The 27,742-nt window shown below is 39.7% G+C and overlaps 3 protein-coding genes across 6 annotated transcripts; 1 reads left to right on the plus strand and 2 right to left on the minus strand.

Annotated features, from left to right (window-relative positions):
* Window positions 1-812: 812 nt before the first annotated feature.
* On the minus strand, window positions 813-11,711 carry GPN3 (GPN-loop GTPase 3). 3 transcript variants are annotated; one of them, XM_033097614.1, is made up of 9 exons: window positions 11,256-11,293; window positions 9,187-9,193; window positions 8,901-9,018; window positions 4,637-4,804; window positions 3,534-3,658; window positions 2,861-2,976; window positions 2,616-2,712; window positions 1,979-2,107; window positions 840-1,399 (listed from the first exon to the last, which is right to left on the minus strand). In XM_033097614.1, the coding sequence occupies exons 1-9, from the start codon at window positions 11,291-11,293 to the stop codon at window positions 1,340-1,342; spliced, it is 858 nt and encodes a 285-aa protein (XP_032953505.1). In that variant the 3' UTR covers window positions 840-1,339. The 3 variants fall into 3 exon arrangements, with proteins under 3 accessions (XP_032953504.1, XP_032953503.1, XP_032953505.1); XM_033097613.1 differs by lacking the exons at window positions 9,187-9,193; window positions 11,256-11,293 and adding an exon at window positions 6,230-6,285 and having other exon boundaries at window positions 813-1,399; window positions 8,901-9,009; XM_033097612.1 differs by lacking the exon at window positions 9,187-9,193 and having other exon boundaries at window positions 832-1,399; window positions 8,901-9,009; window positions 11,256-11,711.
* Window positions 11,712-11,830: 119 nt separating this feature from the next.
* FAM216A (family with sequence similarity 216 member A) lies at window positions 11,831-20,214 on the plus strand. Its single transcript, XM_033097617.1, has 7 exons — window positions 11,831-12,151; window positions 13,620-13,660; window positions 16,108-16,229; window positions 17,269-17,398; window positions 17,480-17,663; window positions 18,226-18,308; window positions 19,484-20,214. Exons 1-7 carry the CDS (start codon window positions 12,060-12,062, stop codon window positions 19,603-19,605), a joined length of 774 nt encoding a protein of 257 aa, XP_032953508.1. The 5' UTR covers window positions 11,831-12,059; the 3' UTR covers window positions 19,606-20,214.
* Window positions 20,215-20,404: 190 nt separating this feature from the next.
* Window positions 20,405-27,739, minus strand: VPS29 (VPS29 retromer complex component). 2 transcript variants are annotated; one of them, XM_033097615.1, is made up of 5 exons: window positions 27,600-27,692; window positions 25,520-25,531; window positions 23,127-23,318; window positions 21,142-21,377; window positions 20,405-20,897 (listed from the first exon to the last, which is right to left on the minus strand). In XM_033097615.1, exons 1-5 carry the CDS (start codon window positions 27,600-27,602, stop codon window positions 20,780-20,782), a joined length of 561 nt encoding a protein of 186 aa, XP_032953506.1. In that variant the 5' UTR covers window positions 27,603-27,692; the 3' UTR covers window positions 20,405-20,779. The 2 variants fall into 2 exon arrangements, with proteins under 2 accessions (XP_032953506.1, XP_032953507.1); XM_033097616.1 differs by lacking the exon at window positions 25,520-25,531 and having other exon boundaries at window positions 20,641-20,897; window positions 27,600-27,739.
* Between the last annotated feature and the right edge of the window lie 3 nt (window positions 27,740-27,742).

Consider the following 27,742-nt stretch of genomic DNA (forward strand, 5'->3'; position numbering starts at 1 on the left):
TAGTTCCCTGAAGCCTTTTTCATTCTGAGCTTCGTTTGCAGTGGATAACTGGTTTTTCAGGGGTATGACCAAACCACTGGTTTTAAAAATGGGGAGAGCACAGTGAGAGGGAATTGTGCATTATTCTGTACTGTAATTCTGTGTGATGGTTGAGAAACTGACTCTGAGTTAGATTCCCAACTCCAACATTTATTGGCTGTGTAATTTTGGGCAAGTTAATTTACCTGTGTGTCAGTTTCCTCATCTGAAAAATGGAGATAACAGTACTTACCTCAGTTTCGTGAAGGTGAAATGAATTGCATGCAAAGTGCTTAGAACTTACATGCCTGGAATATACTAAAGACTCAGGAATTTTTAAACTATTACTGGAAAGCAACTCATGATAAAAGCCAAGTTCACTGCTGCTTGGGGCCATTTCTTCTCCCAGTCCCTCATGGGGACTTTGCCCCATGTTCCCATAATGGATTTCTCATTTAGGCCTCTGGCCAAACAGCACCTTTTAGGAAGAGCCTTGACAATGAGCCCAAAGCAGCCTGTTAGTCACTCTCCATTTCATTAGTTTTCTTCCTATTCCTTATCAGAGGCTTCCTTGTTTATGGTTAGTCTCAAGGGCCCAACATGTCAACTCCATGAGAGTAAGGTTTTGTCTGCCTTGCATGCTTCCCAGTGCCTGGCACCCACTGGTAAATTTGTCGGAAGAACCATGTCAAGCTCCCCTACTTGGGGAAATTTACTCATTCAAAAATTTGCCCTGGCTGAGTATTTCAATTTCTGACTGGAGAACAAGACTGTAATGAAAGGTCAGTGCTATTTCTTTTATTTATATACATATTTATCTTAAAACATAGTTACTTTTCATTTTTTAATTATACAAATAATACATTTTCAATGTAGCAAAACTGGAAGATACGGATAAACAATGGCCTTATCTATATTCTTCCAACTTTTTTCCTCTAGACACACATATGTATATTTTGTTAAAACAATTCCAGTCCCTCCAAAAAAAGGTTCAAAAATAACAAAAATCAAACTGTTTACAGGTCTTAATTGTACCACAGGTGCTGATTTATATTATATGCAAATCTATGTGCAGTCATTTCAATTTCAACTTTTAAAATCTAAATTGTGCTGTAAAAATATTAGTACAAGACTCCACTTTAAACAGCAGTAGTTTCAAGAATAACTAAGAACCTGATTCAAGCATGCTGCTGATAAACAGCCAAGTATTATTTTTTTTCATTAAAATAAGTAGCTTTCTTGTATTGCATCCTTTGAGAAGAATGTTCTGATGTTTCAGCCACAAGCTCTTCACATACATAGTCACTTTTTAGTAAACTCTTTATTCATTCTGGTGTTCTTGAAAATATTCATCAAACCTAGAAGACTCATCTTCATGTTCCTGACACAAAGGAAACACAAAATAGAACATACATTCATTTCCCCTCAGACCTAGTATGTGTTTATATATTTTTCAGGTAATGCTCTGTAAGGAGCAAACACCCAGCACCACTCCAGATGTTACTCACAGGTAATAGTTAATAGTAACAAAGGCATGACTGATAGACTATTTCCAGATATGTGGTAGTAAGTGCTTCTCTCTCATTAGGAGCATTTTTCACAGAGTTTACTCACGCCGATTCTCAACTAAGTTGTGCCCTATTGACAATAACCATTAATAGTCTTTCCACTGACACATGTGACAGCAGTCCAAGTTCAATTGGATTTTACTTCCTCTTTGCATATACCCCAAGCTCTGAGTATAAAGAAACATAACTCAGTAACATTGCCTCAAAAAAAAGTAGAGTAAAAGTGATACTGCTCGTTGAGCTCAGGTGTCAGTTTCAGAGATCACCCAGAAAAGCCCAGGTTATTGCTGCCACTGAGACAAAAATTGAGTTCCTGGGGTTATATAGGATGCCAGGGAGTGCCGACAAACATTTCTACCAAAAGCCAATAAACACCCTAAACCAGAAATTACCTTTGGTTCTTTAAATTCCAAGTCTTCTCCATACTGAATGGCAAAATCAATATGCTGTAATACAATATTCATGCTTTCTTCATCTGACTGATCGTATGGCAAAAATCGAACCATGCTGTAGTCGTCAATCTACAAATTGGGGATTTCAGAAAGGGTCATTCAGAAATTGTGCAAAATACTTAATTTTCAACTTATATTTGCGTTTTATAACCATTTATACTCCTGATTAAACCATTTGTGTGTGAGGGGGTAGAGATAGACAGTGACAGAATGACAGCAAATCAATGTTTTTCTGACCTCGGACCTACTTAGAACACTCAACTTATTACTTAACTAGACACTATTTAATAAGCATTTATCTGAATTCAACAACCACTGGAAATTTCAAAAGGGCAGTTCTGAGCTCCCAATATGGCTTGGAATAATAGACATGTCAGTTAAGTTTTTGGCTACTGCCAATAACTGCTTCTAAATTAAACTGCTGACTGGCTAGCCCACAGCCTCTCACCACCACCTCCCCTTTGCAAGGAAATTGGGTTGGATCATGCTTTCCATAATGGTGGCCACTGACTAGAAACCAGTAAACACCTACTAACCAGGGCATTGAAAAACGACAACAACAACTTAAGAAGCTTACCAGTCCACATATAGCTTTAGTCAATTTTTTGAATTTTTTGCTTCTTAAGTCACTTGTAGAATCATCTAATAAAGAATACATGTCTGGATCTAGAAACCTTTAAAAGTGAAAAAGAGATGATGAATTAAAGGAAGAATAAATCAGGAAATTGGATTTATAGACTGACAGAACGTCACATGTAAACAAAGTTTAGAAGATTCATCTCTGCAATTGAGATCTGATGACAATGGAAGACATGAACTCACTTCTCAATTTCTTTTTTCGCTTTCTTACTCAGCAGATCCATTTTTGTCATGATGTTAACTTGTGGAATTTCTAGAGAGATCATAGCGCTCAGCGCTGCCAAGATGCCAGAAATAAACTGAAGGAGGAAACAGGAAAGGGAAGATGAATCAACTGGTGCCCACAAAGCTCCCGGGTCTCTGTATAAAAGAGAGGCTTCTGCTCCTCCCTGGAAGAAAAGTCAAAGACACGCTAATCCTAAACATAAGACGGTCCACTCATCAGATGGTTGACCCTTGGTTTTCAAAGGTGAGGATAAGGAAGGAAGATGTAGATTTAATCTACAGTGATCACAAATCTCATTTCAGACTGTATCTTTAACCTTTCCATTGAAAATTCCTTAAGAGCTACTAAATGAGAAATACAGTTTTAGATAGTTCACAAACGAGACAAAAGTTCCTCAGAAAATTAAAAATACTTTTATCTGCCTCATTTTTCTAATTCCCCCAAATCTATATAATATCATAATTTATCACATGAATTAAAAATACATTATTATAATAATTTAATAATAAGGGATACTGAATCATTCTGGAGTATAGTTTGTGAAATGTTCAGAATCACACAATGATTAAAGGAGACTATCATCTGCTTGTACCCAGAACTGAAAAATCAACAACAGATTTATCATCAAACCTTGAACGACTCCACCATAAACTGAGAGTCAACCAGAAAAACTCCACAGACTCGGAACTCCCACTGTTCTAGCTGCTTGACCAGCTGTTTCATCACGGGCAGGTGCGTGTACAACTCAATCTGACCTATATGAAGAACATTACGAGACTATTACTATCAGGAAATACGATAAATTATCAAATTACAGGAAAAAAGTTTTTCCCATAAGACGACGGTTTAAAAAAAAAAAAAGGGAAGGCAACACCTGGTAGTAATATATTCAATTTTTAAGGGGTCTTAAAGCCTCTCGAAGCAATCACAAAACCATGAGGTTCTTCACACTTTAATTTTTGCTGATCAAAAGCAAAAACTGCACAAAGGTGTGTGCAGTTTGGGAATATTCATCAAGCTGTACACTTATGATGTCTGCACTTCTCTGTGAGTGTGTGGAAGGGGGGAAAAGTGAGAGACACAAATGATCAAAGCGAGGTTAAGCTCAAGTCTAAAATTCACAATTTGGCATAAGAAGCCATGTGCGATTATCTGTCCCCGACCAGCCTCACTTCATGACATTTCTCTTTGCCTACTGTGCTCCAGCTACACAGGCCTTTTTGGTGCCTCAAACCCACCTCATTCTTTTCCTGCCTCGAGGCCTGCAGCTTGCTGTGCCCTCTGCCTGGACCACGGTGTCCCTCACCTTCACCCTCTGGCCCAGCTTACAGGCCACTGGATCAGAAGCCTCCCCTAACCTCCCTGCTATGTGATGGTCTGTACCACTCCTGTGGGGCGGGGCCCGTCCCAAGTGAATATCAAGTAGTCAGTTGGCTGAGTTCTGTTTATACTGTCTAGCACTCCCACTTGACTGGGAGCTCCACGAGGGCAGAGACCATGAGACCACGGCTGCCTGGCTCTCTATGGTCTCCCCGGCTCTCTATGGTCTCCCCAGCGCACAAATTTAAGCACTTGGTAAACTCAGTGAAGGAAAGTGAGCCAACGAATAAGAGCTTTGTACCTTCCTGCAGCATGTATGGTTTAGAGCTACTAATGCTCACTCTGTTTTCTCCCACTGAGGACAGACCTAGCACGACTTCAAGGAAAACGACACATTCAAATTGCTGACTTACCTGGACAGTCAAAAAGAATGTAGTCGTCCTCAACATGACCAAGACAGTTCTCCAGCCAGTCAAAGTTATTCGCAAAGTACTCCATGCAAAATACCAGTCCTCCATTGGGACCGAACCGCAGAGAATCGTCCTCCATTACGTCATCCACCTCAATCAGTTCCCGTATGTCTGAGAAGGACAGACAGGGCCCAGCGTATAAGAGGGTCCACTTGGAAATGGTTATCCTCACTGGTGATAATTAACAATTACATAAAAACTCACACGTATGTGTACGTGGTTAGTCACATAGCAGTGTCTGCGGGAACTAATTAAATAAATTATTGTACGGCCAGACAATGGACTCCGACGTAGTCATCAAAGGAAGAAACTCTGTAAGCACTTGATTATGATACATTCTCACAGGTATATTGTAAGTGAAAACTGCAAGGTGCAGAACCCTGTGTAAGAATGCCATCATTTGTGTTAAAAAAAAAAAAGGAAGACAAAGATTCAGGATATATACATAATAATATTCATATCCGATTTTGTATGCATAGACTCTCTATGGAAAGACCCCTCAGAAACTGGCAACACTGGCTGCCCCCTGGGGGGCAGAGCCCAGCTGATTGCTGGGACACAGAGGTGGAAGGCAGACACTGACTCTCTTGTATCTTTTGCATTTTGAACCATGTGAATATACACTACCTATACTAAAACCAGTAAAACCAAACCAAACCAAGAAAACCAATTACTGTTTCTTAACATGATGACCCCCGGGAAGTTACTTAATCTCTTTGTGCCTCACTTTCCTTATTTCTAAGATGGGGAGCAAATCATATTTCCTGGGGTAGAAGGATGAGGACTCTATGAGATAATGTAGCTAAATCACCTACAGCAGGGGCTTAAAAAATTCTGGTATATGCATGGCACTCCTCTATTACTAATTTTTGGAAATCACTATTTACAACTTTCTATGGTAGGTTGTTGTTTTTGTGTTCAAACCTACAACTTCTGTTCAGAGGAAACAGTGCCTTACTCGTAGGCACATGTATATGGATAACATCTTCCTATGCACTTTCCCAGGGATAACATATGACCCAAGTTGGGACAGTAAAATTGGTCTTCTAAAAGGATTATGCAGGGGCAGCCGGGTGGCTCAGTTGGTTAGAGCAAGAGCTCTAAACGACAGGGTTGCCAGTTCGATTCCCACATGGGCCAGTGAGAGCTGCACCCTCCACAACTAGATTGAAGACAATGAGCTGCTGCTGAGCTCCCAGAGGTGCGGCCAGATGGCTCAGTTGGTTAGAGCGCGAGCTCTCAACAAGGTTGCCGGTTCAATTCCCGCATGGGATGGTGGGCTGCGCCCCCTGCAACTAAAGATTGAAAACGGCAACTGGACTTGGAGTTGAGCTGCGCCCTCCACAACTAGATTAAACGACAACGACTTGGAGCTGATGGGCCCTGGAGAAACACACTGTGCCCTGACATTCCCCAATAAAATGTATTTTAAAAAAAGAAAAGAAAATACCTTTAAAAAATAAATAAATAATAAAATAAGAGGATGACGTAAAGACACTAGTCAGTAAGACACTTGGACCAAGAAGTGATATGAACCTGGGGTTGGAGGGACCTTGTTGGGCCACATACATCCTGAAGCAGAGAAAGCTGGTCTGTAAGAGAGAGAAAGAGAGACAGATAGAAAGTTGGCCTCGGTTCCCATTACTGTTCATGTTTTGGGTTCTAGTATCTCACAAAGTCTTGTTCTTGGGTTTCATGAGAGGCTCCCTGATTCTGTCTAATAAATCCTCCTTTTGCAAAGCAATGCCTTTTTTTCAAGGAAGATGACTATTTCATAGCCCCTCCTCTCTCACCTGCCTCCGCACCCCACCCGCACCCACTTCCAGCCACTCTCAGCTGATAAACACACATGTCAACAGAAATCAGAAACTAACAAAAGAGACTTATCCATGTTTCCACCAGTAATATCCCATGGTGCCTCCCGCCCTGCCTTCCCTCCTGTTACAATGGAAGAAGCAAAGGCAAAATCCTCCTCTTGTTCAGAACCCCCTCTCCTTTCTCATGCCTACTCTCTGGAATCTACAGTTTCTCTCTTTCTGCTGGATTGCTGTCTTCAGTACATAAGTCCATTCCAATTACCAACTCAAATCTTAAAATAAAGCCTCCCTTCACTCTCACACCTCCTCCGGTTATCATCCCACTTCTCCGCTTCTTTCACAGCCAAACGTCCTCAGCAAGTCCTCTCCTCTCCAAGCCTCCACTGCATCCCTGTCGGTTCACTCTTCAGACCGCTCCAACCTGACTTTCATTCATTCCCAGCTCCACCGAATTCACCAACATCTCCACTCCTGGAATCGAACAGCCACTGCTCGGGTCCTCGTCTTCCGCAACTTCCCAGCTGTGTCTAACATAACCAACCACCACCAGCTCTTTCTTGAAACATTATTTCCTCCTGGCTTTTGTGACGTCGACATTTTCCTGAGTTTTCTGCTACCTTACCGACTCCACATCCTCTACCCAACCTCTGAAGATCAGATGACTTCAAGGCTTGTTCTTGGTCCTTTTCTCCAATCGTCCTGCCTCCTAACATGTCCTCACCCAGTCCTGTAGCTTTATATTCTGTGGATATGCTGCTGACCCTCAAATTCATGTCTCTAGGCCAGACCTCATCCCTGAATTCCAGACTATTATTTCCAATTGGCTCCTTGATATTGCCTTTTAATATCTATCAGACATCTCAAACTTCGTAAGTGTGAAGAAAACCACCCCAAACAAACCAACTTGTCTTCTTCCTAAGTGAGTATCATGCACTCAGCTGCTCCATCCAGAAAGCTAAGAGTCAGCCTTTATTCCTCCTTTTCCTACACCCTTCTGCTTCAATCTCTCACAGAAAGCTGCTAATTCAACTTGCAAGATGGTATATACCGAGTCTGCCTGCTTCTTTACGTCTCCACCACGACTGCCCTAGTCCCAGCAGCCTAGATAACTACAATAGCCTTAGCGCTGGTCCCTGTTTCTACGCTTGACCCTCCAGAATCCATTTTTCATCCAAGAACCAGCTAGCTTTAGAAACATAAAAAAGATGCCCATCCTCTCCCCATCTTAAAACCCTCTAATGGCATTCCACTGTTGGCACGTGCTATAGATTGACTGTGTCCTCCCCAAGATTCATGCCCAAATCCTAATGCCCAAGGTAATGATACTGGGAGCTGGGGCCTTTGGGAGGTAATTAGGTCATGAGGGCTCTTATAAAAGAGGCCCCAGAGAAACCCCTCACCCTCTTCCGTGTGAGGACTCAGGGAGAAGTTGGCAGCCTGCAACATACGTGTCAAACTGGCCCTTCCCCAGACCCTGACCATGCTGGCAGCCTGATCTTGGACTTCCAGCCTCCAGCACTGTGAGAAATACGTTTCTGTTGTTTATAAGCCACCCAGTCTGTAGCATTTTATTATAGCAGCCGGAACAGACTAAGAAAACAGGATAAAATCCAAACCTCTCATGTCCTTCTAGCTTCTACCCACTTATTTCTTTCACTCATACACTCCAGCTATCAATATCTTTGCTTTTTCTGGAACATACCAAACCCTTTCCCATGTCCAGGCTCTTTATTGACCCTGATGTTTCCTCATCTTGAAAAGCCTTTCCCCAGCCTGGTGAGCACATTACATCTTCAGGTCTGGGCCCAACTACCCCATGATGCCGTCGCTGACTGCACTACCTAAAGCAACCTCCCCGTCATTCCCTCCCATGAGCCTGTTTGCCATCCTTCTACAATCTGTAACACATTTATCATCTTGCTTATTGCTTGTCTCCCCCAGCAAAAGGTCCACGAAGGCAGGGATAGTATCTGTCTTGTTCTCTGCTGCAACCCTGGGATCTGGCATAAAGTAGGTGTTCCACAGACACTTGAATGAATTAAAATAATTAAAAAACAAAATACTCAGGCTGCTCATTTATACTGCGATCAGCAGTAAACCAGATTCAGCACAGCAGCACTAAGCATGAAAGGGGCAGAAGGGGAGGGTGAGGAGGGAGGCATCTACTCACTTTTCTTTCGTACAGCAGAGACCAAGAAAGGATACTGTCACACACATCAACAGCAGTGGGTGTCAGCAAATGACAATGACATTCCGCCTCATGCTGGTCACCATGAAACCAGGGAACCAGACTGTAATAATTAACTGTTCAGCTTCTGTGCTGCGCAGCCCCACTCACTGCCTCCTCACCCCCTTATTTTTCCTGAAGGAGCAGACTGCCCAGGACTCACCAGCCATTACGGAGTAGTTGAAGTGTTCCGCTGCAGGATCCAGGTTCACAACTTGCACAGACCGGTGCAGGGCTTCACAGTGCTGGACCATGGTGGCACAGTAGGTGCTCTGTAACGTCCCAAGGGACCAGGGGTCAGAGCAACAGCAGTGTAGGGCTACCCTCTGCACCCCAGAAGGACACTCTACAGCCCCTGGGCAGGGTCTACTAAGGATAAAACTATGCCTTCATCGGCCAAGACGCTGACTGAAAACAGAAAGGGCACCAGGCTGGGAGCCAAGACACTGGATTGGACTGTAGATTCAACTTGGCTGTGATTCCTGGGTAACTTTGGGGAAGCTGCTTCTCCATGCTGCCCCTCAATTTTCTCATCTCTAACTAGGATGAACTCCACAATCACTAAGGCTCCTTTACTACTCTAACGTGCAACAAGAGGAATTTAAAGGGAGGATTTCCAATGACATAGTGCAGCACGAAACACATGGTGTATCCACAAAGACTTGTAGAGTCCAAGCAAAGCTGTAGTCAGGGTGATCAGAGCCGACATCTCTGAGGAGGGGATGTGTGAGCCGAGGGATGGGACAGTACTTGCCAAGCCAGGGGAAGAGCATTCCAAGATGAGGAGCATTGAGGTCAATAAACAGCATGGAGGTCAGCTATGAGTTTGCAACTTTTGGTTTAGAGAATAAGACCTGGTGTTATGTTATATTATATTATTATATTACATTACATTACATTATATAAGACCTGGTCTAATATTACAGTAAAATAAGACTGGATCTTATATTAATGTTTGCTCCAAAAGATGCAGTAGAGCTCACAGTCCGGTTAGGTCTTATTTTCGGGGAAACATGGTACTTGTCTACCTCTCCCACCCTCTATGTAAAGGCAGGGATGTGTCGTATTCAGTTTTACAGGCCCAGGGACTAGCACAATACTTGAAGGCACATAAGAAATGCTTGGTAATTACGTCTAACTGACTGACTTAATGTTTAAATATGAATTCCACAAGGCCAGAGATTGTGCGTGTGTGTGTTTTGTTCAATAACACAATTTTCAGAGCCCAGAACAGTGCTTGGCACAAAGAACAGGCTCAATGAGTATTTGATAGTAGGCTTCAAAATTTTGTAGAAAAATGCTTTCTAACACCATCAGTCTGAAAAGCAGTCTAGAATCACCCCATAAGTGACTTTATACATACATACCGGGCCATATCAGTCACATGTATATCTCCTGTACCGAGATTAGCGCAAGCCTCGGAACAATGTGTTCATTTAAAGACTAAAGCCACGAGTGGCCAGTTGGCTCTGTTGGTTAGAGTGCAGTGCTCTTAACACCAACTTCACCAGTTGGATTCCCCCATGGACCAGGGAGCTGCGCCCTCCACAACTAGATTGCGAACGACTTGACTTAGAGCTGATGGGTCCTGGAAAACACACTGTTCCCCAATAAAAATTTAAAAAAATGACTAAAGCCACACAACACCTCCACAGACTCGAGTGTTTCCTATACTCCTGTTACTTGACCAATATTTTCACTATTTCTACCATATTTGAATGCCCCCTAATATTCTTCCCTTCCCTTAATATTTGTTTACAAGAAAAAACCATATCATTATTGTAAACAGAAAACCAGTTATATTTATAACATGAAGGTAACCATAAAATTAAATACAACTTCACAACTCTTTTCATTCTAACTAAATATAATTGCCTGTCAAAAGCTCTGAGTCTAAGCTCTCCCTGAAAAGACCTGGGGATTTTAAATATGTGTTGAAAATACACTAGCATCAAACTGACAGTTTCACCTCAATGCAAACTGAAAGAACTGAAAAGGGAGCAACTAGCTCAATATATAATTCAATGTTCATGACGCCAGGGCCTAGTACGTCCTAAAATCGCCTCAAATACCAGAATCCCACGTTTTAAGCTCCGAGAAACAGTGGTTAACGAGATCCCACTTTAACCTCGTGGGGGCAAGACAGGGCCGGATTCTGGAGTTAGCTAAAACCGGATTTAAATTCCCGCCGCCACTTACTAGCTGTGTGATCAGATCTTGGGCAGAAAGTTAACCTTTTTGTGTTCCCTTATTTGTAAAATGGGAATAGTAGGACTTATCTCACAGGGTTGTTGTGGAAAATAAATGAGGCGTTCAGCGCATTATCTGGGGTATAAACATAGAATAAATATCAGCAACTATCATTATACCCCTTTCAAAACAACAAAAAAGACCCTGAAGCCCAGACTGCAGAAGCGAGCTGCCCAGAGTCTCAGGGCCCACAATATACACACGTTCCCGAACCTCCCGGCTTCCCATCAATTGCGATTTGTCCCTCCTTCTCCCGCCAAGTCCTCACCTTCCCGCTTCCTGCGGGGCCCATGACCAGCTGCGCATACCGAGGCATGTCGGATCCCACGGTTTCCCCGGCCGCCAGCCGCACAGTACCTATCAAGGGTCTCACTGCTATGCGCGATGCTCACGGAGTTCCGGGAACACAACGTGCGAACCAATCACAATCCAAATTCTGTTTACGTCTTCTGTTCTGCCACACCTCCGACTACGGAACGTCCCGCAGGCCAATCCCGTGTGAAATGAGTCCTGAGAAAACCCCGGGAAGGAGGGAGGTTGTTTGCGCGTGCAAAGACGAAGTTGGCGGAAATCCGCGGAAGGGCGACTGGCGAAGCCTGGTTGCCTTGGTGATAACGGATAACGGCTAACACTCAGCATTCCTGCGCCGGGTGCTTGGGTGCTTGGGTCCTTGGTTTGCGTACTGATGTTTGACCTATATGGTGACACTCAAGATTTGTAATTTGCTGAGGGTCTGGAATACAGAGGTGGAAGGCACCTCCTGTTTTGGAGGGCATGTGTATTTCGTTTCCGTGACACATCCATTCCACAAAAAGATGCCAACGTGCAAAACGCGCAGCAACTAAAGAACTCCCGCCCCTCCCCTAGTCTAACTCCAGGATCGTGGATCTGCCCTCCCCGCTCTCCCGAAGCTCTTCGGGCAGTGTCCGCAGCGCCTCGGAGGGTGCTACAATCCGGCGTCCGCCTCTTCACCCTCAATATCACCCGGCCTGACGCACGCGTGCTGACCGGGGAGGGGAGGTGGGGAAAGCTTTTCCCGCACACAGCTCGCAGTCCAGGCACCCGGGACGAAATGCCCGGCCAGGGTCCGATGTCCGACTGGACGGAGTGCAGCTCTTCCACAGAGCCGCCTACGGTGGCCAGGACCGAGGGCGGCGGCGGCGGGTGAGGCTGCGGGGCCCTGAGGGGTTAGGGAGATGGCGACCGGCCCCGGGTCGTGATCTCCCTGTAGAAGAGGGGTTGAGAGATGGCTGCTCCAATGGACAGGTTCGCAGTGCACTGAACTGAAAGGCGGGAGAACCCTCTGTTGTGGCTGGGATGGGACTAGAAACCGACTCACTGTTTAGGGGAAGGGCTTCTGAGGAGGAGGATTTGGTGCAATGACTGCACGCGATGACTGCGACAGCCGCCTGCGTGCATCTTTCTGTCCCGAGGGGGCGCTGCAAAACCTGCTGAAAAAATCTGGCCACGGGATCGCTACATAAGCGGGGCTGGGAGAGAGGGGAGACTGCGGGAACAGAGTCCCCTGGCTCAACCGAAGGCTTCCAAGTCAATAAATTAGTTCCCTGTGTGTGACATTGGCGACTTTATGTCAAATGGGGATTCATAATCGCCAGTAAAACAGACTATAAATATTAAAGGCACCTTGATCTAGACATTTTCACACAGAAATCCGTTTGTTTTGAGCAGATTTTTACTATTATTTCCTGAATGCTAAAGAGAATTAGTTGTTGAAATCACTGCTGGAGGCAGTACCTTTTCATCCGTTATTCCCTAAAAAAGGAGAGGTGCCGGTGTTCCTCTGCAATTCAGCTCACAGTTTTATGGCTCCTGCTACACCCATGACCATCTTTTTTTCTTTTCTTTTCTTTTCTTTTCTTTTCTTTTCTTTTCTTTTCTTTTCTTTTCTTTTCTTTTCTTTTTTTCTTTTCTTTTTTTCTCTCTCTCTCTCTCTCTCTCTCTCTCTCTCTCTCTCTCTCTCTCTCTCTTCTTTCTTTCATTCATCTGGTGGATTGAAGACTTTTTAAAGATGGGATGAGGTTTTGTGTTTCTTTTCTGTTCATCACAGTGCTTAGTGAAGTGCTGGATCCTAGTATATCAGGAGATCAGTGAACTCTTGTTCATTGAATAAATTGAAAGACAGGGAAGGAAGGGTGTTTAGTCTTAATTTGAGAAAAGAACTTGTCCAAAATTAGAAACATTCCAGACCAACTTAGTTCCAGTTCACCTTAATTATATACAATAAAGAACAAAACAGTCTTTTCCATAGCCAAATTACTTTATTAAAAATAAAAAGAACAAGAAAATATTATGGATAGCACAGAAGCCCAAACTACTTTATTGAACTCAATGTAGGCATTAGATTAGGAGGCTATAAAAGTAAGAACAAATCTGGCTTAAAGTGACTCTTGTCTGGTAAGGTAAAAATCCCAGACAACTCACTTTGAAAATGTCTGGAACCAGTAGAATATAACCAGAATTACAGGAGAAAATTTGCAAGACATTCTGTCTGATGGAAACATGAAAAGTAAAAAGCATATGCAATATTGTCCTTTTTCATTTAAAATACTTTAATGCTTATAAAACTGTCAATTATTACATATTATTTACATCCTTTTTTTTCCCCCAACAGATCAGCTGGACAATCTTATTACCAGAATTCCAGAGGTACTGGTGAGTAGAGCAGATATACCTATAAGTAATATGGTTCAGAGAAGCCAATTCTGCTGTAACTATTCATACAATGGAGTTTTTAAAATAGACTTTATTAGCGTCCTTGGTGAACTTAGTCTGTAAGATTTTTCAAAGAACAAATGGGCTTCTTTGTCTCCCATTAAGATATCTTACATCAAGCATTTTAAAGAGTACTTCAAAATAACAGTGAATCTGAAAACTGTTTATAACTGATGTTGGTTGTAAGCACAGAGCACAGCGTGGGATTTATTCACAGATTGAAGGAAAAAATTCTCAATTGAACAACTTCAAAGAACAACTTCTTAGTGCTCCTATTTTCCTCTCCCTCCGAGTAAAGGATAGAGCTGCTGGAGTTAAGAGAGTAAGGCAGGTCCCAAAAGGCCTCTCACACATTTTTTTTTCCGGGGAAGCAATTTCAATTCAATGATATATAAACCTGGATTCACTTTACATTTCCTTGGAAAATTTAGTCCTTACAATTACCTATGAAAAGCACACCTGCACATGTCTGAGTGTGTGTGTGTGTGTGTGTGTGTATACATGTATATGTGTGTGTGTGTGTGTGTATATATATATATATATATATATAAATACGTATCCATCAATATTGTGGTTTTTAAATGGAATTGTTGAATCATATGGCAATTGTACTTTTAATTTTTTGAGGAACTGCCATAGCAGCTGCACCATGGGACATTACCACTAGCAATGCACAGGGTTCCAATTTCTCCACATTCTAGCCAACATTGGGGTTGTTTTCTTGATGATCGTCCTATGGGTAGGAGGTGGGATCTCACTGTGATCCCTAATGATGGTTTGCGTTTCCCTAATGATTAGTGACAGTGAGCATCTTTTCATGCCCTTATTGGCCATTTGTGTATCTTCTTTGGAGACATCCAAAGTCTCTTCAAGTCCTTTGCCCATATTTCAAGTGGGTTGTTTGTTGTTGAGTTTAGCTATTATTTTTAAATGTTTAATTTTCTGTAAAGAAATGCTATCGAGCTTTTCAAAAATTAAATTTTAGTTCAGGCTATAATACGCACCTCAGAAATGTAGATTAGCAGGGACACAAAAGAGAGATTCTTAGATAATTAGCCCACATTTATGACTTAAAAAAGAATTTTTTTAAAAATAAACTTTTTAAATGTTAAATTGATACTCATTTTATTATTACAGATTCCAAATTATGATTTAAGGGTCATAATAACATAATTTCCAGGTGATTTTTTATTTGCTGCAAACTAGTTAGTCCTTCGGTATGTAAATATAACTCTTATCTGAACTATCTGATTTGCCCAAATTCTAAAGAAATAACTGAATTTAAAGTTTAATATGTAAACTTATAGTGGCCTTTGTTATCAATAATACTGAAACAAAACTGTGCTTATTTGATTCACTTTACCAAATACAAACTTTTAACTTAAAATCTGTTCTGCCAGCTTTATTTGTAATAGCCTCAAACTGCAAACAACCCAAATATCCATGAATAGATAGGTGTATAAGCAAATTGTGGTATATACATACATACAATGGGATATAACCCAACAATAAAAAGGAATGGATGAATTTCAAATTATGCTGAGTAAAAAAGCCAGACAAAACCGAAATATACTGGTTTCCATTTATATCAAACTCAAGAGAATGCAAGCTAATTTACAGTGATAGCACATAAGTGGTTGTCTGGAGGGAGGGGGGGTGTGTGGGGAAGAGGGAAGTGTTACAAAGAATTATTTCCTGATTAAATTTTGCCAGATATGGTTTTTCCCCAAAGTGCTACTAAAGTTTATACGCTAAATTAAATTATTGGTCTCAATATGTATGAAATAAAATTGAAAATTAGTTTCTATTCTTCTGGGAATAGATCTCAACTTTTGTTTTTACCAAGAGACTATTCTTTTAATCCACCCACATCAGTATTTAAAACACTGAGAGAACTAAAATTATGTACAAATAGTTTTAATAAATTTCTGCAAAGCCCTTCATTTTAACACTGCCTTTTTAAGGGCATTAAATCTGTGTTACTCTATCTTGAGTCTAATACAAAATATAATTTTTAAACTACATACTAAAGTCTAATGAATGATAAAATTTTGTTGTAAATCTTTAAGTACAAATCCTGCATGTATATTCCTGTTCAGTATGACCTGACGTACAGTAAACTAAAAAAAAGTATGAGTTTGCATCTCAGCTGAGTTCAAAATAATGTAGTCCATATACAATGATACATAGAGTAAATATTTATAAATATTTTAGATTTTTGTGTGCTCTAAAACTAAATGGCATATCATTTAGTCTCTTCAAATTTAAGTCTGACTCATGCTACTACTCCAGGATAATCAGATACATGTAACTACATAGATCTTAATAAGTAATTTGTTGAACTGATCTTTCTCATGAAATTCACATAATAATGTCCTTGCTTATAGATGGAATCAAAGATGGACACAAAGTGAACTCACACATAGCCAAGCTGCAAGAGTTACGGAAAACTCCTCAAATTCAAACAATTCACATCCCTAGATCAATGACAGATACGTCCTTTCTAAAGGTATGCTAACTACTTGCCAATGCTTTATTTAAATACCAATACTCTTTGTATCCAGAGCTGAACTTTTTATTGAAAATAAACTACTTAGAGGGTAAGGCACTGCGGAAGACAAAGTGCACCCAGCATATTGTCTAGGAGTCAGTCCATAAATATCTGCTGGGTAAACTCTTGAATGAATGCAAGAATTTTGTCGTTAATAGATTTCTTGCAAGAGTTCTTTCAGGGTTTATGATACTTCAGATCTGATGTACCTTTATGCAGGAAGCTCAATGCTCCATACACAAAGATGCTTGAGGAAAGTTCCATTCTAGAGATGGAAACCCAACGTCATAAAGATTTTGTTCAAGGACTGCAAAATTAGAAGCAAGCAAGTAAAGAAACTGATAGTAAGCGTTTTATAACTGTTGACCTGTAAAGATCATAGCTGCCAGAATATCTTCTCCAGAGCAACACAAGTTAGGGTTACAAAGATTTGTGCAAACAGGTAAGTGTTTCTGGCCAACAATCTGAATTTTCTCTGGATTTATTACCTATCCAGTTCAGTAAATCCTGTGTGTGTATATATACGTAGATATATAGTGGGGTCTTGCATTTCAGGTGAGTGTTAAAACTTCTAAAATCCAGTACAATGAAAGTCTTTGTCAAAATTGCTTCTATCAGAGACCCACAGGCTATCCCTCAGTCTGGTGCTAGAAAAGACTGTTTCTTTAGTTAAACTAAGTAATTGGGTTGCTTTTAGGTACCATGTTATGTAGAAGGCAAGATGTCCACACTCACTGAGAGGCATGGAATGAAGACTCACTGACATAACAGCAGGTTCATATTTTCCTTATTCTAGGTTCTCAAACCTCATTGGGCATCTGAACCACTTGAGTGGAAATGGCAAGCAGAGTCACTTGTACTGTTTAAATGGCCATTTCTTTCTTTTTGGCTAAACGGACATAGTTGGATTTGCTTAAGTAAAACGTACAGATGGTACAACTCTGCTGAACATTCTTCCTTTCAGATAAAAGCCTATAAACCTGGCTCTCTCTTTCAGCATCCAGACTTCACCACAGGCCAGAAGCGTTATCTGTGCAGCATTGCTAAGATCTACAACGCAAACTATCTGAGGACATTAATGAAGAGGCAGTATATGCACATGGTCGAGCGCAGCTCTCCAAAGCCAGGCAGGTGCACCTCCCACTAGCTTCTCACAAGTTGTCATAGGAAATGAGAGGGTCTTCTAACGGGGGTGATTTGTGTGACAGGTGTCCTCACTCATCACAGGAGCCACCTCAGTTCTCGTTACTTCCAGAAGCACCATCACCCCTGCACTACATGGAGACACCAACAGGAGAGAGACGACTCAGGGCTTTCTAAGGTCATGGCTGCTGCTGTCCCTGAAATGATTATACAGCGTTCCCTTTGGCGACCAGTGAGAAACAAAGAAGGGTCTGTTTCTTATTGTTTAAAAGGAGGAAAATGTACCCCAATTTTATTTGAAAGGTAGCTAACTGATATGAAAGCTTGTGTTCCCTAATAAGTTCACTTTGCTAAGTTCAGAACAGGATTAGACAAAAAGCACAAAAGGATGTTATCTAACGGTCTCGCTACTGAGCTAACTGGGAGGTGCCACTTCTTTTAGAACTGATTTTGTGGAATTATAAACATTTCTTGATCAGCTAGAGATATGGAATACTGCCCTTTTCTGTGATTCCCACTCAAATTCAAAATGATACAAACACTTCCAAAAGGAGAAGCATATGGTTGCTTCTGCATAGGGGAATACTGTAAACAAAAAAGGAGGGGAAAAAAAGATAAGAAGCCTAATTATTCAACCTGCACTAGTTAGCTTTGCATTTCAGGGTTAGTAAGTCACAGGAGAATTCAGGGGCTAAAAGGGTCTCTTTGGTGATACTGGCAGTTTAGTAAAGCGAACCTGTATGATCTTCCACATGCATTAGGCAGCTGTTCACTTTGCTGGTTCCAATTAAGATGCTTCTATTTCTTATAGTTTAAAACCTGGATATGTGTCTAAAACACGATGTAAGTCGCTGAAGATTTTTAGAAAACCAGGCAGAGTGTTCATGCAATCAGGTAAATGAAATTTTAAAAGTATGAATTTTTAAAGATCTTATGCTTAAAAAATATTAAATCCAAGTTTCTTTTACAGATGAAATAATAATTTAGAATGTGATTTGCTTTCATTGCTCCAAGTGAAACTAAACATGAAATATAGTTTCTGCTTTCATTTAAAAGAACACACTGCTCAGGGGAGTAAGATTCAAGGTATTTCTAATTCTAAATAAAGATATTTATAATATCAAGGTCAGAGACTTAACAGATGAATTTGTCAGAACCGATTCACAAAAACATGACTTTTTCAAAGCCGTAGCACTTCTTTTATGAGATAGTGCCATTTTTGGATGGACATGTTTTATACAGCTTCAAAGTTTACAAAGGGCTGTATCACTGATACCATTTTAATATTCAAAAAAACCAGTGGAAGCAAGCCAACCAGGTGATGTTAAAATTTTACAGAGCAACTCAGAAAAATCCAGACTTGGGAAGGATCAAGATAAAAGATCCTTCTGCCACAATTACAGAATACCACAAAATGAAAAAGGCAGAAGAAAGACCAAATGCTCAGCAGTAGTCCTCAGAATTGATAAAAGTGGAAATTCAGTAATTTCCTAGTTACTACCACAGTGAGTAGGGAAGTGGATAGGAAGTAGAGAAGTTAGGTCTTCTGAACCCATGTCCCGTTGCTGTGTGACAGCACCACTCAGCTCTGCTGTAAATACTATACTATGCCTATCCAAAAAGTGAGGAAAATGGCAGGGGAGAAGGTAAGTCTGGTTCCAAAAAGAATACTGGAGGAAACCACAGGAAAGGTCCCTGTGGCCCCCAAGAGAAAAGGGATGAGAAGGAACTTAAAGAAGACGGAGAAGGCTGAAGCTCTAACTTTCCTCTAACTAAAAGATTTTAAAAAGCAAAGGGAAAATAGGACTTAATACAGAATTTGCTATACAGTAACTTGGCTGTTAGAATATAGAATATAGTATTGGGTATCTTATTTTAAAAAGTAAAGAGACATGGGGAAAAGGGGAGTTAAGTTTTGAGAATTGCAGGCGATCTGTTTTTGCTCAAGGTTTATTAATAAGGCAGGTCATTTTGAAGGTTGTTCTTATATACAAATCTCAAGTTTCAGGATGAAATACAACTTTATTTCCAGAACAGACATTATAAACTTTTTTTTTTTTTGTCTTCAGTTTCTACAAATGATTCTGAATCATACATGAATGAAGAAAAAAAGGAAGAAGACTTACTAAATAAGTGTATGCAATCAATGTCAATTGAAGAACGGGGAGAGGAACACCTAATGTTAACTTGACAGTCTTGTCTTGTGTATTGATGAGGTGCCAAAGGTCAGGGGAGAGGGTTGTGAATGTGTCCTCTCTCCACATTTAGGAGAGTATTGTTAGTCACCATCAAGTCATTAAGTAATTTTGGTTTGTTTAGAAACTTTTACAACAATGTAATTGGTTTGATGTAGTTCCATGTACCAATGATAATTGTGTAATACAGTCTGTGTGTAACATATGCTTTTATTTCTAGCTAGATAAAATTAAAACTTTCTTGTCACTTAAAACTGAATTATCTTTCTTTAAATCTGACAAACACTTTGTATACTTCTTTCTCTGTTAAGAGTAAGTCCTAAAACAGCAATATTAGAATATCCAACAATTATTTTCTTGATTGGGCTTAGGAAAACTCTGAAATATCCTACTACAGAATAGCATTTGATAGAGATAACACCCTAGCTTGCAAAGAAGGTGCTTAATAAATATTTGCTGCTTGAAAATACAACTTAAGAATGGAAATACCAATTTTCCCCCATTATGAAAATGGCCACATGAACATCTGGCCTCTCAAACTAGATTAAGTTGGGAGTAGTTGTACTAATGAGAGGATTCTTTACATTATATATTCCCTCTAGGGTACTTCCCTTCCACATGGCATATTATTTAGAAAATGAAATCCGAGTCCAATGTATGACCCAGAATGCTGTAAGAAGTGAGAGAGCTCTGAAAGGTCATCTCTATCTCATCACTTTAGCACTTGTCCACAGTTTCATTTGGTCTCTCGTTTTTATGATTTTTAAAAATTAAACACAGTTTATCAAAAAAGTATAAATGAAAGGCAACTGTTTATTACTGGAGAAAATGTATACAAGAAAGTCCAGATTCTTTCTCCTCATGCACTACTTTTGTAATAAAGTTCCAAATATCAACTTTGAAGATATTTACAAGGATAAATTTTTCTTAACATGTGACCATTTAGTGTGCAGTGGACATTTTTTCATAGAAATCATATACTTAAACTCAAAATAAATTCTTATAGTTTACAAGAAGCTTAGACCATTGTATTAACAGAAGATGATATATTTTACTGCAAAATATTATAAAAGTGATACAATTTTGTGGCTCTTAAATGTTTAATTACTTGATTTGAACAGGGGAATTAAAAAACAAAAAACCAACAGAAAAATCAAGACAGGCCTCGCTTTAAGATTTTTTGTATTCGATTCGTTCTACTTTCACGTCATCTCCAATTAGCTGATACACATAAGTGACAACTGTAGAAGCCTGGATATCCATCAATACAAATGAAGGAATAATATTTCTAGAAGAAAATATAAATAATGTCAGTGTTTTGTATTAAAAAGCTGTAGCACTATAAATTTAAGATGACAATTTGGATTCAAGGAGAAATCCGGTTGTTAAATATTAAAAAGAATAATCACCAAAAGAAGAGGGCCAAAAAGGCTATAATTATTTAAATGGTTGCATTTCCCTTTTATTCAGTGTCACATGTGCAATTATTAAATTTATAAAGCCCCCAAATTCCCAAATTGCATGCTACTCACGTTTCCAAGGCATTATATGCTCCAGTGGCAGAACCTGGGTTAATGTAGAATTTATTTTCATGCTCAAATGCTTCAAACTTGTGTGTGTGTCCCGAGATAAGAATGTCCACATCAAACTGCCTCTGCAACAGGGCTAAGCTGGCCATATCTCCCCATGGAATAACTTGATGTCCATGGATCAAACCAATTTTGAATTGCCCAACAGTCACAACTTTCTGTTCTGGATAATTCAGATTCTAAAATAAGAGAGAGACGTAAGAAAAAATATGTTTAGGAGATACTGATGTTTAAAAAATAATCTGCTTAAATATTTGATCTCATATGGATGTGCTCCACAAGCAACATATTTATTACATATTTGATTTCTTCTCAGTCTCTAAGGTTGGAACTATGCTCAAAACATAACTAGACTTTATCATGCAATCCCTTTATTGTGTTTATTTTTATAGAATATGGATTCTTTTGGGCATGCTGTAGAAAATAGTTATTCCCCAAAATTTGTGCGTTTCCTCTACCTAAGGATCCCAGGCATATGACCTGTAATCCAGGGTGTGTTTAAATTATACCCCAGGCTTTAATAGCTACACAGATGGCTTAAAATAACAATGATAGTTAACACTTCCATAGTACTTAGTATGAGCCAGGCACTATTCTAAGGGCTTTATAAATATCAACCTATCTAATACTTACAAACAATCCTAAGAGGTAGGTTCTATTATGACCCCCATTTTATGGATGATGAAATTGAGGCACAGAGAGGTTAAAATAACCTGCCCAAGGTTAAACTTTAGTAAGTGGGTAAGCCAAGACCCAAACTCTGGTAGTTTGGCTCCAGGGTCTGTGAATTTAGCAAATTAGAAGCAAAAAATTTTAAATCTTGCTACTGAAACTGTCTTCAGTATAACACAAACAGAACCCCTAATGTTTTTAACAAATCAGACCTATATTCTAATTATTGACAAGAAGTTTGCCCATTCCCTTCTCATCCCCATCTTTTATCTCTATGCCATCTCTAGTTTATCCAAACTCTTTTAAAAATCCACTTAAAAAAAAAAAGACACTATGCTCATTCAGTTTGGTATAAAAGAACCCTGTTAAAAAGCACCAGTGAAGTTAAATAATTTATGGAAAAGCTTATATTCCCAGAGATACATAAATTTTTCATACCAGAATCAGATTTATCCTGCTAAATCATACAATATTAGCACAAGCAGGCATCTTAAAAATCATCTATTCCAATCATATTTACGTAGAAGGAAACTAAGGCCAAAAAGAGGATGTAATTTGCCTAAAATCTCATTATTAACTAATGCACAAAGTTGCAACTCCAGAGCTTCTAATTCACTTTTTTCTTTTTTAAAGTCAGGTTTACTGAGGTATAATTTACATCCGGTAAAATGATCCTTTTTAGTGTACAATTGAAGGGATTTTGACAAATGCATAGTCATGTAAGCCCTGCCACAATCAAGATACAGAACAGTTCTATCGCCTCCTCAAAACTTCCTCATGTCCCTTCATAGTTAATCCTTGAGGCGGAGAGCCATGGCAGGGTTTTCAGCAGAGTGGTGATGTGATCTTCACCTAAAAAGGATCACTCTGGTTGCTACTTGGAGAACAAACTGTGGAGGGAGGAAGGGTAGAATCCAGAAGTTGGAATATAGGAAAGTGATATGGTGCTTGCAACAGGCTAGTAGAGGTGGTGGTAGAAGAAGTTCCTAACAAACTTTCTAAACATAATGCCAGTCCTACAGAAAATAGTGACAAAACCACTTATACTCCATATTAAGTTAGTTAGAACAAATGTTTAATATGTGTTTTGAGCAGTCTAAAAATCAGTGATTTTAACAGGAAGGGGTATGAATAGTAATTTTATATTTGGAGGTAAAAACAAAAGACCTTAACAGTTAAGAAACTGACCTAAAAGATCAAACTACATGTAAGAATCAAGAAAAGGAAATGTCGGGAAGGAAAGGGAAATACATCACCTCATCGAAGTCTCCTCTCACAATGTGAACATCACCAGCCAGAGTCTTGAGATAGTCATAACTCTCTTTGGTGCAAAGATTTCCAGTGCAGAGAATGTGCTGAATCTTTCCCGGCACCAGCAGTTTTTTGAATTTAGCTGGCAAACTGTTGCACCGGTGTGGGATGTGCAGGTCTCCTAATACCAACACCAACTTTAAAGTGTCAAGGTGAGACAAGGTGTCATGTTAAACATAATGTCAAAACAAGATACTCTTCTCCAATTAACTCCCCCTTTAAATGAAACTAATCAGAGATTCCAAAACACAAAAGAGCGGAAGTTATTCATACAGTTTCTTAACACAACCATTTAAACAAACAGACATATGGTAACATACTCTTTCTAAATCAATCTTACTTTGGTCACAAACAGGTAGTATGCATACACAATACAGATCATTCTATTTACCAAGAATAAAATCAAGCTTTCTAAAAGTGATTCATTTAGGGACCTATCAATTACACTGGCTAAAAAAATTGCAAAATGAAAAATATACTACTGGGTCTTACGGAATTTGGCATTTTGGGAGACTGATATGGTGATTCCTATTTCTGCAGTTATAAAGGTAAAACCTCATGTACTGATGCCCAGAACAGTAATAAACAGAATTGTCAAAAATGTAATGATAGATTTAAATAAAGTTAATTCTATAATTTATGTTTATTAAACTGACAACTATTTGGAAGAACAGTAGCCAAAATTCACAATATTTGCTACTTAAAACTATTAGCTACACATCACAGATGAATAAAAACAGCCTAAGTTACAAAAAGTTTCAATAGGGCAAATGTCTGCTTTTGAATTATAATCTTTACCTTCTCTTTCCTTCATTATTAGAAATCCTCACTGTCATATTTTCATTGTCTAGATTAAATTGCCTCTGGATCCTTAGTTTAATTCCCCAAATTAAAATAACATTTTCACAATCTTTCATGTACATTTAGAGCATTAAAAGAAGAGATCAGCCAAATAAGTGATGAATTTAGCAGAAGGTGGTATAGAGTTGCAACAGTCAGTCTCAGATGACAAAAATAAATTTTGCATTTAAATATTAAAAAAACCCTCAATCCTGTAAAATTTTAATTCTAAAATTTCAAGATTTTACATATAAGTGTTATTTAATTCAATCTTTAACAGAATATTGTCAAAAAATCATTTAAAAATAAGGACAACAATCAATTTCTTCATGTTGATTAGTATAAGCACCTTCATTCAATGACAGCATGTTTTCCCATTGATGTCCCATCCATAAATGTACATGCCCTTTACCTGCTTTAAAGAAGGCATGACTATTCCTTTTTATCAAAGCATTAAATATCTAAAATAGGATAAAACAGAAAATAGTTTTGCCACCACAGACTTTGTAAATTGAAGTTAATCAAAAACAAAATGTGTGAAATTAAAATTATTACTAAAACTATCTTGATTCATCTTGCAACAAATATCAAAACGATTACAAAGGAAAGGATCTGTTATTAGGATGTAGAGTGAAGTAACACAAGGTTACAAAATAAGCATACTTCAAAACAAATTGTTAAATAAGTTTTTTCTTTATAGAATAGGCTGGTATTTGCTCAATCACTTATATTAGTTGTTTCAATCTAGATTTTAGTGGACAAAACATCTGTAAAGCTAAAAACTACCAGGAAGTTTCCACCCTCATTGGTGATCAATACAAAAGTACCTGGAGATAGAACAATCTTCATCTTTAGAGGGGGATCCCTTCAGATATGGATTGAAGTACATAGCTAATGTGGGAAAGCTGGTATTTGAGAAAAAGTTAAAAAATAGATTTCTATATTAAAAAAAAAAGAACAATCTCAAACTCATAAAAGGGTACATGTCTATAACAGGTTGAAAATGTTTGGAACTAATAATGAATGAGCTGTTCAATCTGAATGAGCTAGAAAGAACATTAGTAAGACACGATACTTTATAATGATTGATGACCTAAATTCTATAACATACTGTGGATTATGCCCCAAGTGTACCCAGATTATCAGCAGTCTAAAGATATAACTGTATGAATGACCACACAGAATCGATTTCAAGTTAGTAAAAATCCTTACAGGGGACATCCTGCAGGTGACAAAGTTATAGGGGAAATAGTGTCACATAACAAATGTCATACTTTGAGGAGCATTCTTGCCCAAATTCCACACTTTGACAGTTTAGGTTAAATTCAGACAGAAAAGATCCTGGAAATGGCAGTCTTGTTAAATTCAAATTAAGAATCAACCCAATCAAAGCATAGGAATTTGGTTAGTTCCTATTGCATAGACTGGAAAAGGGTGAAAATCCCAGTAGTAGACACCCAACCACCATTGTTAGGAGGAGCTAAGAGAAGAAACTTACTCTGTGCCCAGCCTTAGTGGAATGAAGAAGTTGATTGCAGACAGGGGAATGAAAAAAAAAGGGTGAAACATGACCAATGTTAAAAGAAAGCAACGAAAAGAAACAAACCAAAAAAAGAACAAAAAACTCATATCAAATGAATATGCAAACAATTGTTAATGATTTCTGAGTGTTATGAAAGAAAATGTTAAAAATCAGCTTTGCTCAAAATACCAAGAGAACCATTTGCTGTATTTTTAAACACGACACACACACACGCACGCACACACACTTTTTAAAAATTTGCCTTGTCAATTTTTTTCTACTTTTCCTAATCTTATTCTCCACATTGACTTTCATCCTTTTTGTTTACTGTTCTGTTTAGAATTTTATAAGATAATTTGGAAAATTCATCAGTAATAGCTTAAATGAAAGCTAACATTTTCTGGATTCTTAAGGCCCAATTATCCCTCAAGTATAGTGATTTTAATTATCTTATGTTCAAAATTCTAGCTGTAAAACTATGCTGCAACTAGGACATTATTTTGTATAGAAGATCTAACAAAGTACTATGAATACGTTATCAAGTGATGAAGTCACCAACTAAAGATGATAAAAACAAATACATTCCTAAGATGATAAAAACAAATACATTCCTCCAGATAAAACTGGATCGTCCGCACACCTGAATTTGTTGCCTATAGACTCTGAATATTACTGAGTGTTGAACTTTTCTAGTCTCCTTTGCCATATAAAATGCTTTTAATCATAAAAGAATAGGCTAATGCTGAATTTTGCCCAGTTCTTTCAATTTGACATGAAAAATGATGTTGCAGTACAACTACCCTAAAAAAGTGTTCACCTCTCAAAAAAACCTTCAGAAGCATGTCAGGAAATTTCACCTTCTCCCAGGGATAACTGCAAAAATTACTGTAAAAGGAATTACTCTGAACTGGAGCCTGTTCAGAAGCAAAAATCAAAAGTGGGATTAACGCCTTTTACATTATATAAAGAAGTATATACCATAAATCTTTGTCACATCTATAAGCCACCTCAAAGGCTATATTTGTCATAGAATCGTGATAATCTTAAAAATGCAATCGATGTCCATCAGAAAGAAAAGTTCTTTTACAGTTAAACCTCATCAAGATAGTCAGAGCTCTTTTTGAAACTGTTCTTAACTTTTTAGAGAGTCAAGGGCACCCCTGAAAACGGGTCTTAAGCTCTAACTTTTTAGGGGCTCAAGACCACCACTGAAAATTGGTCTTAGGCGCAGCAACCTATTGGGGGTGAGGGTGATGGGCCGACCTTGGCGCAGGCTGGGGCAGTCAGATGAATGACTGAAGTACCCTGAACTACCCCTTGGCACCAACACTGGCCCTTTAGCCAAAAAAAGTACATATTCTTAAAATGTTCCGAACAATTTCAAGGAGTTCACGGACCATTAAGGAATCCTACTCCAAAGAGTCGCAGCACCCTAAATAAACATGTAGTTCCAGCAATTCGAAGAGCCAAATGCAGTCCTCTGAGAGCACGCTACCACATTGCAATGGCAGCTGCACGAAATTTCACGGGTAAAAAAGGATCGTATCTCCTTTCCCTAGATGGCAAACTAAAACGGGGAAAGGATTCTGCTTGCTACTTTCCGCTGTGCATCCCAGAAGCCAGCTTTCGCCCCATGGGGTGAGAACCTGTACACCCCAACCTGTGGGAGGTGCTTTTAGCGGGGAAGAAGTAGGGAAACGTCTGAAAACGGAAGGGAACAGTGCCCCTTTCTCGGGGACGCTCGAATCACAGGCCCAGAGGCCTTTTCGGGCTCGGGCGTGCGAGTCTCGTGACAGAACTAGCAGCTGACAGGGGCCCTTTCCCCCTCGGATGTCCTCAGGCCCCTGGAGCGGGGGTGCAAGGCCAGGGCCGGCTGCACCCAGAAGTGGCCGCTCCCTTGTCCTCCCCTTGGGCCTTCCCCAGGCCCGGGCCTGGGCCGCGTCCGCCCAGGCCTTCGGGATCGCCTAAGCCCTCGCCCAGAGACTCCCAGCGGCTCCTTACGACGCAGCACCCGGCCCGAGAGCCAGGCCTCGGTCGCCGCAGCTGCCATTCTCACCATCCTGTCACTGGGTTCCGCTCAGTCACCACAGCCGCCGCCACCGCCCTCTTCCTCAGACTCTTCGGCGACCCGCCCACTTCACTCACAACCAATGAAAAACGAGGTCGACAGGAGACCACCGTACGGTGGCGCGCACAGGC

The sequence above is a fragment of the Rhinolophus ferrumequinum genome, chromosome 25, assembly GCF_004115265.2.
Source record: "Rhinolophus ferrumequinum isolate MPI-CBG mRhiFer1 chromosome 25, mRhiFer1_v1.p, whole genome shotgun sequence".
Classification (NCBI taxonomy): Eukaryota; Metazoa; Chordata; class Mammalia; order Chiroptera; family Rhinolophidae; genus Rhinolophus; species Rhinolophus ferrumequinum.